The 20,658-nt window shown below is 36.8% G+C and overlaps 1 protein-coding gene across 7 annotated transcripts in view; it reads right to left on the bottom strand.

Annotated features, from left to right (window-relative positions):
- The window catches only part of SLIT2 (slit guidance ligand 2), a 260,737-nt gene that overhangs the window by 36,872 nt on the left and 203,207 nt on the right, over window positions 1-20,658 (bottom strand). For all 7 annotated transcript variants that reach the window (XM_030270822.4, XM_030270827.4, XM_030270826.4 and 4 more), the window contains 9 exons: window positions 18,350-18,493; window positions 16,649-16,792; window positions 15,346-15,512; window positions 14,455-14,587; window positions 9,305-9,373; window positions 7,290-7,361; window positions 7,002-7,073; window positions 4,873-4,944; window positions 2,282-2,445 (listed from right to left, as the gene is read on the bottom strand). In XM_030270822.4, coding sequence (XP_030126682.4) covers window positions 2,282-2,445; window positions 4,873-4,944; window positions 7,002-7,073; window positions 7,290-7,361; window positions 9,305-9,373; window positions 14,455-14,587; window positions 15,346-15,512; window positions 16,649-16,792; window positions 18,350-18,493 — 1,037 coding nt within the window. The remainder of the gene's footprint in view (window positions 1-2,281; window positions 2,446-4,872; window positions 4,945-7,001; window positions 7,074-7,289; window positions 7,362-9,304; window positions 9,374-14,454; window positions 14,588-15,345; window positions 15,513-16,648; window positions 16,793-18,349; window positions 18,494-20,658) is intronic.

Below are 20,658 nucleotides of genomic sequence, written 5' to 3'. Positions count from 1 at the left end.
TCCAGATCTGCTTATAACCTTACCTGGTATCAGAAAACCACAAGGCCCTGGAATCTCTAGAAGCAGGGCAAGGATGATAAAGAGGTAAAAGTAAAACATTGAGAAGCTGTTAGAGGCCACATTAAAAAAAGGAAAGAAAAAACCCTCCCACATAGATAAAAAAAACAACGGGAAGAAGAAAATATTAATGGATGATTCCTGCAGTAAAAGAATTCATAAAATTAGAGTAAGGTAAAGTGATTTTTGTCAAGCTTTTCGACTGAGATGAGACTTCATTGTAAAATGCCATTTTCACAGGGAACTATTCATTATGTAGGTAAAATGCAAGCACCCAATTCATTATCAGTTGAATGCATGGATAGTGGTAAGAGGGAATTACACATTACTCTTTTGTAAATGCATATACAGTAGCAGACCATCAACAGATATTCTGAAAACAGCCCTTTTATTCATAGGCAAAAATTTTGGTTCTAATAGGAACATAGGATCTTCCTAATTTCTATTATTCAGCAGTTCACTTTTAGGCAAAAGATAAAATTACTTATCTTTGATCAATAGACTTTAAGTGCCTTACAGGGCCATCATGTCATTGAAAAGCTGCTGATTTGCAATCTGTAATTATGAGCATCTTCATAGAACAGTGGCAGGAAAATTATTTTCTTTCAAAAGTATCCATAACACCAGATCTCCATTCTTGGAAGTGAAACAAATACACAGCTCTTACCCTGCACAAAATATAAAGGATCTTTTCTGATGGGCAAGAGGGAGTAAGACATAATTTCTGGATTGTCTGACAGAAACATAACAATAATTGTAGACAGATGTGATACAGTGTGTAAAACTGACAAAGCTGGAAAATAACTAAACAGGTTCCTCAAATCCATGCAAATATTCTTTCACTTGTATTCCTAAGACAGCATATCTGCAATACTGTTCAGTGGACACTGGTAAAGAAAATGATCAGACTGGCCAGCAAATGCCCTATCTAAAATGAGGCTAAGAGACTTAGCAACAGATGAGTGTCATATGCAATGAACACTGGCATGACCGCAGAGATGTACTGCTTTAAGAAGGATTCAGAGGGAAAAATTTCACTGGCATCACAAGTAACAAGATAGCTTCCAGTGGTATTTATATTAAAAAAAACCCAACTTTTTGACAGGAAGTCTAAAGAGAAAAGACTGAATAGATTGAATATGCATTCAAGAACAATTTTGGATAAGACAAACTCTGACAAAGTCCCACTGCTTTGCATTTTTAAGAACAAAATGACAAAGGGATAAAGTTCACTTTTGAAGATACATTAAAAGATGAATAAGTCAAAACAGCTTCAGGATTACCTAGGCACTGAGAAGACTAAAGATCATATTCATCTGATGCCTCAGAAATCACAATGAGTTTAGTAATGGCTTACAAATATAAGAACACATATATATTTTTTTAATTGGCGTTTCAATGTTTTTAAATCAGGACCATGAAAAATAAAGACACATGGAAGCCTTTTGTGTTTTCAAGATATTTAAGAATGGATGAATCAGGGGAATAGGGGAAGATTTAACAGCAAACAAACCAAGTTCTCGCTTGATGTAAGTAAAAGGGTACTTTTCTAAAAAGCAGTAGTACAGTTCAGAAAAAGAACCTAGGAAGTAATAGACAATAATATAAGTTGTGATATAAATGCCAGCAACACTGGTACCAACATGAAGTGAAATGCCCTGAGACATTGCCCGTTTTGCAACATTTGAGATCAAGACCTCTATAGTGGTTATCACATTCCTTATCTACCTTTATCTTGGTTAGTTTTTGGTCTGGTTTGGTTCGTGCTTTCTTCTGAAATATCAGAGACATATTATACATTTAATAGCAGACTGCAAGGATTACTGATGTATTTAGTTTTTATGGTGAACAGCTTGCAGGAAAAATGCTGAGGGAAGTGTACATGTTTAAACTCTATTCATGACTGAGGCAGTACAAGGCAGTACACGTGTACATCCTGTACTTTGATGTACTATGTACATCATGAGGAATACTGTACTACAAGCCCAAAGACTTTTTTCTCTACTTATTTTAAAAGAGATAGGAATTAAAATCTTTAAAATAAATACATTTCCTTAATGGAACCAATGGCTATATCCTTAAGCATGAGTAATAATAATGACAAGGCTGAGTCATTAAGATACTGTAATAAATGTATTTTGAGTACAAAAGACTCTTAATTCACAGCTCAGCTATTTGTAAAAATTAAACATTGACACTTTGAAGAGAACAAAACCAACAGTACCTTGGCAAGTAAATTTCTTAGAAGGAGTTGTGAGAAGAAGTTTATCTGCCATTTCTCCAGGACCAGCACAACGTGCAATACCAGGTTCTTTGTATTCTGATTTTACCCAGTCAGATAGCCACTGCATATTACAATCACAATAAAGAGGATTTGCGCCAATAGCCCTATGGAAAAAAGACAAATGAAAAAGGGAATCAAGTTTTAAATGTCTGCTTTTTAAAAAAGCCAGAAAACGGGTGGCAAAAACTGTTCAAGACAGAAACCTGCTCCCCCATGACAAAAATGCCTGGTACAGCACTAAGTGTTTGAATTTGGGTTCTAGATCAAGAAGTATTAGTTTTAGTAGAAACACAGTCCAGAAATGTAGATATTCTTAACAAAACTATGTGTGAATTTTGGTGAGCTAATACCAACTAGCTCTATTTTACTGTTGGTTTGTAATGGTGAAGATTGGCTGCACCAGCAGAGTGAAACTAATACTGGGCAATTTAACAAGATAACAAGAATAAAGTATTTCTTCTGAAGCAGTCAAGAAAATTCCACAGAATTCTGCCCTGATATTTTTCCTTTTCAATTTATGTCTCTCAAGCTAGTACAAACCATCTGTTTCTAAGCTTCCAAATTGGATTTAATTATTTCCTCTTTGGAGCTGTCTCACTGAAGTCACAAATCTGTGCAGAATTCTTTAAGAGTTTTCTGCTGCATAAGTAAATAAAACCAAATTATCCTAGCTTTGTGGTAGTTACATAAGAACTGCTTCATTATGAAAGCAAATCCATTTCTTTAAATGATGATCCTTGTGATTTTTTTTATTAAAAAAATTAACTAGAGATTTTCAGAATTATATTCTGTAACAGATTTTTAAGTGTTTATTTTCTCTGCTAGAAACTGGAAGCACTCTTAAAACTCTGAAAACAATGAGATATTGTGTAGTTAATTTGGAGGATTGAAGCCTTGTGCTTTTCTGTAAAGATGAACTCATGTTCCTTTCAAGAAATACAGTAATCACGTAACTTTTAGCAAATAATCTCAACATGTGCAAACACTATCAGATGGCTGTATTAGAACATCCTCCTCCAGATGCTTCAATACTTTCCACAGCTTTGAATCAGTGGGTCTTCAAGAGATACAAGAAAGTCTTTAGGAAGCAAAGGCAGTAGGAACTATCAGAGCTGAAACACTCTCTTCTGCCCCACTGAGCAGAAAGCCCTCTCATATTAACTTTTTAATATATTCAAGATGTACTCAAGAAAATATACATATTTGTTCACTCAGGCTTAAGTCAGAGCAGGAAAAAAAGGAACTTCCCATGCAAGACAAAACACCTAGAATTTGTCCATTCTGTATTTGCAAAAGTGGATGTCAGCCCGAACTAACACAATTGTTCTGCTAAAATCAAAACATTAACAAGGATAACTGGTATCCATAAAGAAAAAAGCCAATCAAATCTTTCCAAGTTTTACTGATATTTCATGCAGATAAATTGGTTTAATAGTAGAATTTGAGTGAATTATCAATGACTGAAAGCTTAATCAGTATGAAATTTCTGAGAGCTAAATGTAAATGTCCAATACTGAATGAGAAAAAGATAATTAAGTTTTTAACAACTTCTGCTACTCAGAAACTTAAGACCCCAGATATATCTAAAGGCACTAGTCAACATACTCCTCAAAGTCTTAATTACCATAAACATGACAAGGTTTGCAGAGTTGCTCTAATTTAGGTTCCCAATGAAAATTAAAAACTGGAAAACTACTGCCTCAAATTATGTTCTGAAATCAGGTGTGATGTCTTTAGTTTCAACTTAAAAAGACACTGAGAGAATAATAGAATAGTTTTCATCTATTCTCACCCCCTGCACAAAGCAGGGCTACCTTTGGCAGTCATGGCTGCTCAGGGCTGTTTCCAACCGAGCTCTGAAAATCTCCAGGGATGGAGATTCTCCGGCTTATTTGGGCAACTTGGCTGAATCATCCTCACAGTGAAGAATTTTTCATTATGTTCAATCGAATTTCCCTTGTTGCAGGTTTTGATGCTTTACTCTCATTCTTCACTGTGCACCTCTGAGTCTCCACCACTGCTGTAATCACTAGAGACTTGAAGAGTTTTAGGTCTCTCCTTGGCAGCCCTTTCTTCAGGCTGGATAAGCCCAGTTCCTGTAGCTTCTCCTAACAGCTCATACAATCTAGCCACCTCCCAGTCCTGCTTGCCCCTACACTCGATTTGCTGTAGTTCACAAACTTCTGTGTTTTAAGGGAGAAACTGGACATACAGTCCAGATGTGGCCCTAGGAGGGCCAAGCAGAAAGGAGTGATCAGTATTCTCAGTCCCAAATTTAGCCCAAAGTGTCTTTAGCCTTCATTGCCATAAGGACACAGGGCAGACAAGTTCAAATTGCAGCCCAAGCAGCAGGTCCAGGATTTTTCTGCTGAGCTGCTGCCAGCTCTCTGACCAGTGGCCATCCTCTACACAAGCACAAGCTTCTTCCAGAGAACTTCTTCACATTATGTCTTTGTTTGGCTCTATGAAATTGGCTAAGCGTAATAAAAAAAAACCCAAAAAACACTACAGTATACCAGCTGAATACTCACAGGTGTGATAATGCTGAAAGATCATTAAAGGCTCCTTCAGGAACAACAGAAATATCATTGCCATGTAAAGACCTTAAAGAGAAAAGAAACACAATAATATCAATGCATAAAAAAAACATCAGATTAAATTGGCAAATTTCATCTTCTTTCAACAGTTTTCATCTTTTCACATATTTTTTTCTTCTAGTTCCTCAGTGTTTCCAACTGTTTGTGGTCTCTTTTTTTTAATAAGCTCTAACTGGCAGCCTACTTGGCATTTGATTTTTTTCACCCTGGGTCTTCATAAGAAATTCAAGTAATGTAATTATTTTAAAATTGAAAAATAAGCACAGTTATACAAAGTAATGATTTGATTTAGAGATAGCAGAAGAGTTTCTGATTTTTTCAGAATCTCCCTGAAATTTGCATTAATGATGTTCATATGATCTGTTTAATCTTTCGTGGATTCATAGAACATACAAACATTGACTGTTAATAAAAGTATTAAAATTTTTGTCAAAATTTGATAGTAGAGATATAAAATGAAAGACTTCATTAAGCATCACTACCGGTACTGATATTTCTTTCGTAAAAAACCTGCTGGTTTCACCAACCACATGAAGTTCAACAGGGGCAGGTGCTGGATTCTGCATCTGGCAGGGGGCAATCCTGGATGTAGGTTCAAACTAAGGAATGAGATGCTGGAAAGCAGTGCCAGGAAAAGCACCTGGGCATCCTAGTCAGTGGGAAGTTGAACATGAGCCAGCAGTGCCCTGGCAGCCAGGAGAGCCATTCCTGTCCTAGGGGCATCAGGCACAGCATGGCCAGCTGGGCAAGGGAGGGCATTGTCCTGCTCTGAGCTGAGGCAGCCTCATCTTGAAAATTGCAGTTTTGGGTGCCACAGTATAAGAAAGATGGAAAGCTAATACAGTGTCCAGAGAAGACCAATGGTGGTGTGAAGGGCCTTCAGAGGAAGCTGTATGAACAGTGGCTGAGGTCACTTGGTCTGTTCAGCCTGGAGGAGACTGAGGGGAGACCTCATTGCAGTCTGTAACTTCCTCATGAGAGGAAGAGAAGGGGCAAGCACAGATCTCTTCTCTCTGGTGACCAGTGGCAGTACCCAAGGAAATGAAGCTGAGTTAGGAGATGCTGAGATTGGATAATAGGAAAAGATTCTTTACCCAAACACCAGAGGTTGGTTGGGCACTGGAACAGGCTCCCCAGGGATCACAGCACCATGTCTGGTGGAGCTCAAGAAGCATTTGGGCAATGCTCTCAGGCACATGGTGTGACTCTTGGGGATGATGCTTTGCAGGGCCAGGAGTTGGACCTAATGATCCTTGTGGGTCCCTTTCAACAGAGCTCATTCTGTAGTTCTGTGAAAAGTATCTCTCATTTTCTATAAATTAAGTCATTTACATGAATATCTAACACGTATAGAATTACAGTTCTTGAAATTATCCATATTGTTATTGAATAACCGAAGTTATGAAAGCACACTTAAATAATGCTAAGCTTTAGGTATTTAGTCCAACCAAGTATTTAAATGGTTTTAAATGACACACATGGAGGCAAAAATTGCATGTTCTACTGTGGACTTTTGAAAATAATTTTTTACAGGCTGTCTTCATAATGACTAACTGAAACTGTAAATGACACTGACTGTTCTTTATTTTCCTGTGTCCATTTTTGTGCCCTGTCAACTATGTTTTTCCTAGTGGTAAAATGGAAAGTTTCCTTGCAACCAAAAAGTAAAGTTACTGATTTTCAATACTTAATCATGACATCATGGCTTTCGAAATACTCCTACATTAAATAAAAAAGACAAAGAAATTTACTGTTGGAACAAAAATATTCAAAATTCAACTGCAAACACCCCTGAAGTATACTGAAGGAATGTATGCATATGGCATTTTTGCTAGACTTTAATGCTTACAACAGGGAAGAATATAATACAAAAAAAAAGAAATAGAGCTAACATTAAAAATCAGAAAAGTAAAAAGTGCATGTCTTAGATTTTTAAGGCTACATAATTATCACTTCTGAAATGTTTGATAGGTTTTATAATCTGCCAGCTTCCTATGGTTCTGCTATCTTCTGTACACAAATAAAATTATGGAAAATAGCAATGATTAAAAAATGATACTTACAGCAACCTAAGTGATTTCAACCCATCAAAAGTCCGTGCAGGAATACATCTTAGGCGGTTGTAACTAAGAATTCTGAAAATACACAAAAATGCTGTTAGCAAGTGAATCAGTTATTCAGTAAACTATGCAGAGCATGACCAAAATCAGCTTTTGCACATGTAGCTCGTTAGGAAACAAGTTATTTTACAGCCTCCAAACCAAGCAAGTTTTAATATCAACTAAACACCCTTTCTTTCCAAGACAAAAAACCCCACTGTAATGCTTCCAAAGAGTCACTGTTAAACTTACAAGGTGAGCAGCTGAGTCATGTTGCTGAAGCTCTGATTAGAAAGAGTGCTGATTCTGTTGTTACTTAAATCTCTAAAAAATAAATTCAGAAATTCAGACCTTAAAATGACTGCCCTAGTCCCAAAACACTGTAAGTTAAACAGACACATTTTCATTAGTAGAAGTAGTATTATCATTGATATAGCTATTTAAAGCAGCACCTCTTTTTATTTTCACATGCCATATACAAGCCCAGCAAGCATGATGAATAAAAAGCATTTCCATTTCACGACAGATGAAAAAGCAGCGCAATGCATTCTAATACAATAGCAATGTTCATCATGCTACCAAGTTAATAATGTAATCCTTCATGAACTCAAGCACAAAAATGAAAGTAATGTTTTAAAATGGAAGTCATTCTAGTCATGTCCCTAATGACACCTAAGTAAATATCATTTAATACTCTACTTAACACTTACATGATGAAGACATCAAAGCCCAGAGCTATTATTATAAAGAACTTAGATTTGCAGGAAAAGCCCTAATGTCTTCTTTGTTCAAAATTCTAATGAATAAAATCTTAAACACAATTATGACAGAAGCTGTACTGGTATGCTGGTAGCTTCAAAGATGCTGCATTATATGTGAATACTGTCTGTTCTTTATTCTCATATTCTGCTTTACTTCATATTTTATGTTGACTATTTCAGTATTTTTTCATGTATTTTGTGGTGAAATAGTGCCCTTGTTTTTTGAGGGAACCTTGATGTATTAAGAGCACTGTTGAATAGCTATGCAATACACGTATTTCCCAACTTGAAATTTTCATGAAAGCATTAAAGATAACTGACTCATAATGAACATATTATGCAATTATAACAGAGAAATACTTTCAAAAGAGAAAGAAAAATATAAAAATAAACAACTTTCTTTGTTAATCTGGAACTCAGGAGACTTCTCTTTTTGACCACAGGATTATGCACAGTGGTTTCTTTTTCCAAACACAGCTGAGGAACATTCTCAACTACATAACAGCAGTATGAGTAAATGCACAGAAGACTTTAAAATAATGTACCTTGCAGGTCTCATAAATGGAGACTGTTAATACTCATTTGCATTCTATCTAACATTCATCAATTCTTAACTTCCCTAAACTATTCACAAAGATTTCCTACAAAATCTACACAGGATAGATTTGAAAATATTGCAAGGGTTTTTTTTTTTTTTTTCCCTGGTATTATTTGAAAAATTCAAAAAGTTTTGAAAGTATGGGTTTTAAATATTTGTGACTGTGACTTTTTTTGTCTAGCATGAGGTAAATAAAGAAAATCAAGTTCTTGTTTTTGAATTGTGCTAAACCCAGTGAAACATCAAATTTAAGGGATTCTGTTACTCCCCTCCACTCTTCATTCTGATTATAATGAACCCACAAAGTACTTTCAGAATGTAACACAGCTCAGCCTCAACTGGCATAAATTTTTATAGTCCTAACAAAAACCATAGAATTACAGCTGGGATTACAGGCATTTACATCTACAGTCTTCCTGGTTTTCCTCACTGTACACTTAAAAGGTACAGAAATCTTATTCAAACCATCCATGAGGCAGAGGTAATAAACTTTAGAGCAACTACTGTTTTGCCTAAAATCACATAGTGAGTCAGCAATAGAGTTGGCAGCAAGGCATTTTAGACAAGCTCTCTCCTTAGGTCATGAAAACCATATACTGTGGGAGAAAAAATTACCCTGACTTTAAAAGACCTTATGTATCTTTTGAGGTCAAATATGGTTTTTGCTTTGTTATTTTGTGATGTAATCACTGGCATAAAATACACATGCTGATAAAAGGTATGTATATTATATGTAGGATGTGATAAGTAGAATAAAATATCCTCAGTTATAAAATATGTTTGGGTATTTTCTGAAAGATATGATACATTTTACAGGCTTTTTCTTAAAAGAAATTCAGGTATAATTGAGTAGGGCATTTTGTTTAGCTTTTAATTCTAGAAGAGAACATTGCTTTAAGACTACTTACATGAGTGTCAAATGCTTGTAGTTGGAAAGCTCTTTTGGAACAAGGGTAAACTGATTTCCATCCAAATAACTAAACCAGAAAAATGAAACAAAGAGCATTATGGATTTAATTAAAATAGGAGCATCTTCATCCAGTAATCTCAGAATCCAACAGGATAGTTAATAGCAAATGAATGTACACCCTTCCATTTTATGAGAAAACTTGCTTACAAATTTTGCTTTTTAGAGATACAACTGAGGATTTGTAGCATAAGATTCAAATGCTACTGTATCATATATAATGCATATTATGAAGTAACAAAATAAAAAACATCTCTTGTATTATAGTTTCTATTATTTCAAAATGACTCTACAAAATGAGGTCTTTATCATCTCCATTTCCCACACATCTACAGAGGAAAGGTAAATCTCACTTCCGCAAATCACATTAATTGTGGATTTTTAGCTATCATAAAAAGAAACAGACTCTGGCATTGCACAGATAGTCCTTTACACTACAAACAGCAAGGTTTGGTTTTAGCTCTAACAGCAAATTGTTTGTCATGCCTGATCACTTGGTTCAGGTCACCTTTCTTATTTTATCCCTGTAAATTTCATGATACATCAGTATACCATGCTACATTCCTATTCCTGTGAAGAATGTTAGTGACTGAAGACAGTAATCAATTACCCTTCACTAGAAAAGTTAGATTTTTCCCCCCTCTCAGAAGGTTCACAGCTGCTGTATTATATATTGCTCACTCTTCTTCCATGCTCATAATTCTCAATAAGAGACCTTCTCATCCTTAGAGTTAATGGGTTCGGAGCTATCAAACTGTACTGGCATTGGCGTTACAGAGAGAGGAAGGTAACAAGCCTTGCCTAAAAAGCTTCCAGGGTGCAGCCAGACATAACAAACTACTAGTGGAGAGGTTCTCCATGTAACCAGGGCAAGTAGTTTAGAGATTATAGGAAGTGCTGGATTTACCTGATGCTTTGAAATGAAGTCGATAGTGGCAAGAAGATTAAAGGTCATTGGTTTCTCAGCCGGGGAAAATGTTGGTGGTATTACTTATGTTTCTTGGAAACCAAGTGGAAACTACACCTTCATTATCCTTATACAAAGAAGATATTTTTGCCATCCAAATACTTGCAACATGCTTGAGCTAAGAGCAGTCTTTGATAGAGACATTTTTAGTTTTATTTTGAGCTTAATTTCTTTACGTATACTGTAGTATCTTTGGAAACTTCAGTTTTGACTAAGTGGATAAGCTGAAACACTGTTAAACTTCACAAAAAACCTACCTGCATCTAATCAAAAGGCTGTCTTTCTTTCTTCCTTCCTTTTTTTTTCTTTGGACTTTCTAGGGCTGCTTGCCAAATCCCAAATTTTTCACAACAAGCTTTATATTTACACTATAGTAAGGCTAGTGAATAGAGCGTGGGCTTATGTAATTAATTATTAAAATTAATGTAATTAATTATTTAAAAACCCCCAAGTTTTAAATTTTTTAAAGAAGTATTCTGAGGAAATTCTTTTATGAACGGATACATTAGGTTATATTATTAAGCTTCATTAGAACTGAAGTACCATAAGTATCCACTTGCCTCATAAAAATTCCTTCTTGTTCAAATGAAGCAACTATTAAGATATTTTATAAAATACATGAAGAGTACATCTTAGAAGAGCTATGCATGCTAATAAGCAAGAAGAATCAATCAATGTGTAACTGTTAGCAGGAACCACCTCCATTATTCTTCTGAAAAATATGCTAAATTACATGCTTAGACACTAAAGCATACAAAATTGTGCACAAATGAATTTTCAGTCACAGAGTTCTGTTTGCAATTCCAAAAGTATCTCTCTTTAGCTGCTTTGTTTTACATTGCATTGATGACCTTATATTGCCAAATTGTATTTATACCAGACTGTATTCAAGAAAGTCATCTTCTCTTTGTGGAAACAAAAAAAGTCACCAAACTCAAAATGTAATGAAGTTATAGGTTTATATACCTGTGTGCTAATTTGAGATCTTAATAATTTCAATTTATCAGTGACTAAAGACTTTCAGATGCTATTAAGCACCACACTAATGGTGGACATCTCAGAATCTTCTATATAATACCAAATCGTAAAAGAGTAGAAGTTTTTAGTTACTTATGAAACATAGTTATGATGTTTTCTTGAAAAGCACTACATTAACCAGTCCTTATGAAACATTATTAAATACCTGCCATATGTAACAGCACTTTTTCCCTGTAAATAATTTCTATTTATTTCAATATTGTGACCTATTTGATCAAGAATCAAAACCAACTAATATCTCAATTTTCAGGTTCATATTTTCCGTTTCTCAGTGCATAAAAGTTTTCTCGTATGATCTTAAGGGTAGCCTGTTCAGTTAATATCCTCAAACAATACCTGAGGTAGCAAGCTCTTTTTTTGTATCTATCTTACTGTCCCCCTGCATATTCAAATAGTATCTTTCATAAAATGCAATCTTCACAATTTTTCTCATAGAAGAAATGTTTCAATAGATTGATAAAATAGCCCAGATTTTATAAAACTGCCTATGTGAAAAAGATTACATTATATGAAAACAAATATTTTTGCAATATCACAAAACTATCATAATCTGTGCATCACAGAATATCCTGAGTTGGAAGGATCACAGAATCACTGCAAGGGACCCCTGGAGATCATCCAGTCCAAACACCATGACAAGGCAGGGTTACCTAGAGCAGGTCACACAGGAACCCATCCAGGTGGATTTTGAATGTCTGCAGAGAAGACTCCACAACCTCCCTGGGCAGTTTTTTCCAGTGCTCTGACACCCTCAATACAAAGAAGTTCTTCCTCATGTTGAGGTGCAGCTCCTTGTGGCTTAGTTTATGGCCATTAGTCCTTGACTGGTTGCTGGGCACTGTTCTGTTGACACCAGCCTTTGAAATATTTGCATGTATTGATGGGATCCCCTCTCAGTGTTCTCCAGACTAACCAGCTCCCACAGCCTCTCCTCACCTGAGGAGAGATTCTCAGACCCTAATCACCTTTTGTGCCTCCACTGGACCCTCTCTAGTAACTCCTTGTCTTTTTTGAACTGTGGAGACCAGAAGTGAACACAATACGCTGGAAGTGGCCTCCCAAGGTGCTAATGCACCTCAGGATGGAGTCCAACTCCTGGCCCTGCTCAGGACAGCCCCTAGAGTAACACCATGTGTCTGAGAGCATTTTCCAAACACTTCTTGGACTCCGGTAGGCTTGGTGCTGTTACCAGTTCCCTGGGGGGCCTGCTCCAGTGTCTGACCACCCTCTGAAGAAGAACCTTTCTCCACCATAATTTTACTTCACACTGAAGTGAAAGGGACTGGCTCGTAGTTACCACGGTCAATCCTCTTGTCCTTCTCAAAAACTGTGACATTTGCCAGCTTCCAGTTGACTGGGACCTCTCTAGATTACCAAGAACAGACAAATCATTGATGCCTTGGAATGGCATCAGCCATCTCTTTGAGTATTTTTGAATTAATTTCATCAGGCCCTATAGACTTAGAGAAAGCCAGAAGAAGCAGCAAATCCTATGCAAGTTTGGGGTTGGCTGGGTGTTAATCATTCTCACAGTCATGGTCCTCCAGCTCAGGGCATTGGGACCCTCAGAGCCAATCACTGGTACTGAAGATCTAAGTGAAGAAAGCATTAAACATCTCTGCTCTGTCTATGTCCCTGCTTGTGAGGTGACCATACTCATTGAAAAATGTGTTCTGGGCTGCCTTTTGCTATTAAGATATTCAAAAAAGCTCTTTTTATTGTCCCCTGCAGTACCGGCCAGCTTCAGCTCTAACTGGGCCAATTTTCTTCCTACAGTGACAAGCAGCACCTCTGTATTCCTTCCATGTCACTCACTGGATGTGTTGCACTATGACACAAAGTAACTTATGACTCACTCAAGATGTAAAAGAAGGAAAAGAGGAAGTTTTGGTTTTGACCTTGCAATATATAGAATTTTAAAAGTGACAGTGGATTGGAGGATGGAATTTCTACCTCTCCAACCACACTGCTTAAACTAATAGTTCATTAATTTTCTCTTCTTACAAAGACGAATGTAAAGCAATCATTATTTACATGAATACTGTGTGAGAACTCTAGTAGAAATATGTAAACATTAGAAGGCATAGAAAACTTTTAAAAGAACAGGGCGACATGGATGTACATTTTTTATTTTTGCCTTAGCGCCAGAAGATCCTTGCTTAGACAAGCTGGCATTCTGCCTCACCTGCTTCTGACATTTTCTAATTGCTTCCTCTTTAGCTCTTAAGAGGTGGTACTTAAAAAGCGACCAGCACTGATGCACCTCATTACTTTCCAAAGCATTTCCCATGGACATCTTACTAGTTCCCTGAGCAGCCTGAAGTCTGCTCTCCTCATATCCAGAGTTGAAGTTTTACTGGCACTTTTCCTCCTCAACAGTGAGAGGAGAGATTTTAAACTCAACTGCTTTATGACCACTGTGGCCAAGACAGACACCAGATGCCACTTTACTCACAAGACTAATTTATTAGACATGCAACAAATCCACAAGAGCAGATTTCCTAGTTTACTACATTAGTACCATAAAGGCACTGTCCGGGTATTTTTAACTCCTCAACAAAGATGAAGGCCATTGATTTAGAGGATTAAGGAGCGTGATTTAGACATAAAAAGATTTAAAGTTATAAAAAATATGTTCGTTATGAAAACACATTCATATTATTGTTTTATTTTCGCTTTTTCATGTAATTGAACTTCATTCCTTTCTAACCAGCGACCAGAGATTAATCAGATTCACCGCTGCCCTTAATTTAACCCATTGTAACATGATATCCACACACTTATACAATGGTTCAGTGCTGGGGGTATAAAATGTGAGAGTGATTACAATTTTATACACATACCTTTTTAAAGATTTTCAGTAACAGATAGTTTTTAAGAGTGGTTTGGAACTTACAAAGTATTGCTAATTCAAACAACCTCTGGTTTCTCAAGATAATGTGAAAGTCTTTATAAACCAGTAGATTAACAAATTTCAACTCATCTACTAAATTCAATTCTTCATTTTCTTTTCCCCTCATTCTTGACACTGACAATAAAAATCTGACATTAATTTTCATGAAAGGGAAAAAAAGCATGCCACTTACAGTTCAGTCACATCTTTTGGGATGCCTTTAGGCAAAGCTTTTAGACCTTTGTTGCTGCAGCGAACTACTGTGTCCAGACAAGTACATTCTGCAGGGCAGCGGGCCAGGGGAGAACAGCTATTGTCATCATTTCCTGGTTAATAAAAACAAACAGGTCCTAAGATTGCTAATAAATGTCTCTTCAGTATTAGCAATAATAGCCCACCTGGATTTTCTTCAAGTCCGACTGTTATTTCAGCATTATAATATCTCAAGGTAGGGAAAAAATTACATCATCTATGTAAATCGTCATTCCAAAAATTTACATTTCAGGTGATGCTTTACTTAGTACTATGGTGTTTTACTAGGTAAGAATGCTATTATATGGATGGAAAAAATCATTAAAGAAAGAATAAATCCTTTAAAAAGTATTAAAACCAGTCTCTTTAAAAAAAGATATTTGAAAAGCCTTGAAAATTGACAAACCAGTAATGCAGTAAATGGAAGTATGTGTGAAATATGTGTGAGTATGCAAGATAGCAGCATTTTTTTAAATTAAGAGTTAATGAAGCCATAACATGTCATGTTATTTGATCAAGTAACCTGAAAATGTGCTTGATTCAAGCATAAGTGTTTGAAAATATTCTCATCTGTACGACAGCATATAATCAATTTTTTTATACTATTTCTAAATTATTAATTACAGTAGTAAAGATAGGCAAGGAAAACTTTTGAAGGCATATATACAACAGCCCGTGCTTGCTGATCATCTAAAATTGGGTGGAAAAATTTTAAACTGACCTAGTAACAGCATGAAGGGCTTTAAGTGCAATACTTTGGGATCTATGGGATTCATGCAGCTATCTATAGGTAAACTGAAATTATAAAAGGTTCAAATATTAATTTCCTTACCATCATCACATGTAAAATCCTGAATTGCCACATCCTGGATCGGAATCTCCTTGAGGAAGTAGGGTTTTTGGCAACGAGGGTTCCCTGTCACAATGCGTTTCTTCCTTAGCCAGTCTCCAAGCCATGCAAGGTGGCAGTTGCAGTTGAAGGGATTGGCCAAGAGGTTTCTGAGAATCACAGGAAAGTTTATCTTGCATAACACCATCCTTTCATCCTAAGGATTCTACTTCTATTTTCAAAAAAACATACCTCAAACACTGTTCTTCAAAAAATACTGTGTGTAAACCATGGGTGAAAGGTTTAATTTAGGCTCTGTGTGGTGAATCTTGATACAACTTGTTTAGAAATAATTTAAAACTGTCTAAGACCTGACTTCATGTCAAGCCACTCCGTACCAATAATGCAATAATTCCATATAGAGATGGATGCTGGTTACTTTACATTATTAGCTTTAATCTGACAACAGGCATTCCATTAATTTATCATCTCAAGATTTCCATCTTTTATTTGCTCCAGAGAATAAATTTCCTATCTGAAGTGACAGCTAAGCTGATTACATGCCAGTTACAAAAATGAATTTACTTCTAAAAGCCTCAGTACTTTTGGCATCTCCTTATTTCAGCACAAACATATCGACAATTCCATTATTTATAAACATGTCATCCTTAATACGCAAAATTAGCAACTGGATGCAAAGTGTCACTTTTCTTGTAAAAGGGGCATTAAGTATTTTCCTGAATGATGCTACCTACACCCAGCACTTCTTCATGAAACTGAGTGGAAGCTTTGCTTACTCTTTTAAATTCCCTTAAATAATTTTTTAAATAAAAAAAAGGATGCTTCTTTTTATAGAAAATGAGACTGAAGCTTCCTTATAAAACACATACTGATTAAGATTCTCAACAGGCCAAGGAAATTTAAGCTAGTAATTGGGTAGCACAGGGCAGAAGGACAGACAGCAAGGTAATCTAACCAGCTGTGATTGTACGCAGCCTACCCAAAATCTGGATTTCTACTCTGGTTTAGATAAATGGGCTTCCATGAGGGGTGTGAGCAGGATGTTTTTCCTGCATTCTTAGACACTTCTGGAAACCATTCTAATGCTGTATCAAAGAGCACCATGAAAACATATACTTCATGTGCCCAAGATCATCCAGAAAACAGAATTTCTCAAAACTTACTCTATGAAATGCTTTTGTCCCTGAACGTTATTAAGTGCTGCGAAATCACACATCAAAGCTTTAAGGGAAATGCCCCCCAAAGGCCAGCGATGTAAATACGGTAAAAGACCAACGTGGCTTACAGTGTAGAGAGCGAATGCAGCGTGTCGAAGGAGCCGGGTGCCACGGTGGTGATCTGGTTGTCATACAGTGAGAGCAGGCGGACAGAGCTCAGCCCTGTGAAGCTGTCATTTCCCACACAGCTCACCCTGTTGCTCCTCAGCATCCTGAGAAAAAGGATCAGTGTTTTTCAGCTTAGCCTGGGCAGGGACCAGGGCTGAAGCAGCTGCTGTAGTGAGGGCCAAGAACTATGACTACAAAGGGGCTGCTGCCAGCAAAGGGACCACCAGTGCAGTGACGCCTGTGCTGCTTGTCACCTCGCTGAAGAGACTGAGTGCAGTGTGTGTGGAACAGGCTGGAAGACAAGGGTGGGTGGGTGGATCGGTTTCACAGAGGCAAGGGGTGTTTCACAGAATCACAGGATGGGTAAGGTTGGAGGTCATCTGGTACAACCCTGCTCAAGCAGGGTTCCCTAAATTTTTCCCTAAAGAGTTGGTCAGGATTGTGTCCAGATACCTTCTGTGTACCTCCAGATGAGACCTCACAACCTCTTTGCATAACTTGTTCTAGTTTTCCCTATATGTTCAGGTTGTTTTTTTTTTCTTTTTCTTTCAATACCAGAATGAGTAACTATGAATTTTTAATTGACAAGAAATGAAATTGATTGAAATTCCCCAAATCAAAAAAACACAGTAGCCCTCTCTTCATGTTTCCAAGGATGAAGACTCCAGAACTGCTATGATGACTGCAGAACTCCAGGGGCTTGTACCAGCTTACCTTCTCTTGAGGTCCCTTTCATGTCATTTTTCTTAGGACAGATTCTAGAAACCACTTCTACTGCATTCAAAAGCATTTCATTCAAATGAAATCAGCATTCCTCCTCAGCATGACTCTAAGACAGCGCAGATTTCAGAATCCTAAGCTATTCTAAAATCTCTCAAGTTCTATAAAACTTAATAGCTTTGAAGTCTGTCGTTCTCCTCTCTGTCCACTAAAAGATGGCAATTTCCCCCCTAGCTCTTGTTTAGGACTTTAAACAATTTTAGCAGCTTTAACTGCAAGGTTAGAAAATGTAGACGTGATTTATTTTAAATACCTGATGTCTATGGACAGCTGAAACCCCAAAGACTATTTAATCTTGGCTCTGGTCTGCAGATCAGTAGGACAGACTCTCTGAAGAAGGCCAAGATGCTGTAGATTGTATAAACATCTTTTTTGAGTGGAAAGAACTAAACTGCTCCATGGAAAGAATGAAATTAGTTCAAGCAATAGTGCTTTTAATCTTTCTTCACTGTTGAAATGACAAAAAAATTACTCAGGAGAGAATCTTTTCCCACATTTCAATACACACCAGAACAATTTCTTCCTCCAGCAAAATTCCCAGTAATGGTTGAGCTGAAATGAATCAGACTCCGTTACGTAAAATGTGTAATTCCCATGCAAAATTCTGTTACTTTGATGATCATTCCCATTTCCATTTCTGAAGTTGGATGTTTGCCTGTTCTCAATGGCTTCATTGCTTTAGAGGACCCAGTATACCCATAATTAATAGCTAATCAATTAGTATAATGTATAGCTTCTAGTAAAATAGGACTAAAAACCAAAATATGCTTGAATAATCCATAGCTAATTCTCCAAAATAACTTTTTAGGACAGATACACTTTTATTCTCAAAAATTCCTGTGAGAAAAGAAGAATAAAAACACATGAATAAATATACTTACAGTGTTTTGAGACTTTCTAGTCCCTTGAACATTTTGTGTTGAACACTCTCCAAGCGATTGCTTGTGAGCAATAGTTCATTCACACCAGAGGCCCCATCAAATGCTCCTTCTTCTATATCTGTAATCTTGTTATTGCTCAGGTTTCTATTACACATTAACACAAACAGACAAGAACTGAGGGAATTTTCTTTTATACGTGTCCTAAATTAACTGTTAAATGCTACAGGCTGATTAAATTCCAAGAAAGACTTAGAATCTTAGTTTTCCACTAAGCTTGGAAAAAAACTCCAAAATGATCAAATGCAATCTTGATGCAGTAGTCAAGTCGTTGTATAAAAGAACAAAATATAAATACATCATTGAATTTCAAACCAGTAAAAAAAAAAAAAAAATTCAATGCCCTTCTAATTAAGGAAGCAAAGATTTTTAAAGTAATCTTTGGAAAATGTTTTTTTAATAGTGGCAATTACCCAAACTATGCTGCTGCCACATATCAACATATTTTCCTAATTTTGAATCTTGTCAGTAACTAATTTTTTTTTGGGTCTCAAGCCTTTGTAGAATTTTTAGATGAATTAATAACAAAATTATACTGTATGAGTACAGAATATCTAACCTCTGATTTATTTTATCTTGATAGACAAATATAAGAAAACAGTATAAACAGCAACATATGTAAAGGAAATGTGTGAATATAAACAGTACATGAAATGTTAATAATTTATGACATTAGTTACAGAGGAGGGTTTATAAACAAGATAATTGCATGTATCTGCAATTTGCTTGCAAAGTGGATCAAAATGTCGGGAAAATGACCTAAAATACTGCCAAAATACTTCGTGTTTACGATTTTAGTTGAAATATGGAAATTACATCCCAAATGTGCAGTATTTGTACTATATTTACACAAAAGCATACACATGCAACAGCACACATTTCCTTAAATATTTTTCATATTAGTGCCCTTTTGTTTTGTCTCATATAATTATTTACACATATTACAGAAGTACATAGCTACACATTAAACAGAGTTATAATACACTAGTGATTTTTAAAAAGGTCTTAAAAACTCTCTGAGACAAAGTGAATAGAAGTAAAGATAAAGACTATTTGATGGAATTAATGGTGTTGGGAACAAGATAATTGCATTATTTGATGCAATTTCTAGAACGGTGTTTAAATAATTCAAAACAAGAAAGATAATTTGTAGGGAAAAAAAACAGGAAGTTGTGGCTTAATCTTCAGTGCTGACTACTCTCTCTAGCCTAGCTGAAATGTAAACTACACCTTGCCTGTGATGAAGTATATAAACATGTCATCAGTTAGGTGGGATAGGATTTTTAATATCACCAGGACCAAGCATCTAATCCAGTAGTGCAAAGTCCATTACAAAAATGTATCCGTAAGTCTTTTAAATTTCTGCATGGGATTGCAGGGGATGGAAACACCTCCACTTCCCTGAGTGACCTGTTCCACTGCTTGACAGCCATGGAGAAAGCAAACTAAACCTCCTCTGCTGCGATTTGATATAATTTCCTCTCATCTTGTCACTTCTCACCTGGGAAAAAAGGACAAGTCCCACCTCATCCTCCTTTCAGATCAGTGTAAAAAGCTATAAGGTCCCTCCTTAACTTCCATTTCTCCAGGCTAAACAACCCATTACCTCAGCTGCTCCTCACCACACTTGGGCTCCATACCCTCCAGCAGCTTTGTTACTCTTCTCTGGACACTTTTCTGCACCTCAATATCTCTTTGGTAGAGAGGAATCCAAAACTGAACAAACTACTCAAGATGTGCCCTTGCCAATGACAGCACTGAGGGACAATCACTGCCCTGGTCCTGCTGGCCACACTATTGCTGATACAGGCCAGGTGCCATTTGTCTTCTTGGCCACCTCGGCAAAAACTGGTTCATGTTCACCTAGCTGTTGACCAGCATCCCCAGGTCCTTTTCTGCTGGGCAGTTTTCCAGCCAGTCTTCCCCAAGTCTGAGCACTGCCTGGGGATGTTATGACAGTGTAGGACTCAGCACTTGGACTTGCTGAGCCTCATACCCTTGGCCTTGGCCCATCTATCCAGACAGTCCAGATCCCTCTGCAGAGCCTACCTACCCTCCAGCAGACCAACACTCCCACCCAATATGGTGCCATTTACAAACTTGTGGAGAGTGAATTTAATCCTCTCATCCAGACAATCGACACACTCATTAAACACAACCAATACTGAGCCTTAGGGAACACCACTTGTGACTGTCTGCCGACTTGATTTATCTTCATTCACCACCCTCTGGCCCAACCATCCAGCCATTCT

Source organism: Taeniopygia guttata, chromosome 4 (assembly GCF_048771995.1).
Source record: "Taeniopygia guttata chromosome 4, bTaeGut7.mat, whole genome shotgun sequence".
In the NCBI taxonomy this organism is placed as follows: Eukaryota; Metazoa; Chordata; class Aves; order Passeriformes; family Estrildidae; genus Taeniopygia; species Taeniopygia guttata.
Note: the sequence above shows the minus strand (reverse complement) of the source record. Positions and strands in the feature narration are given on the sequence as shown.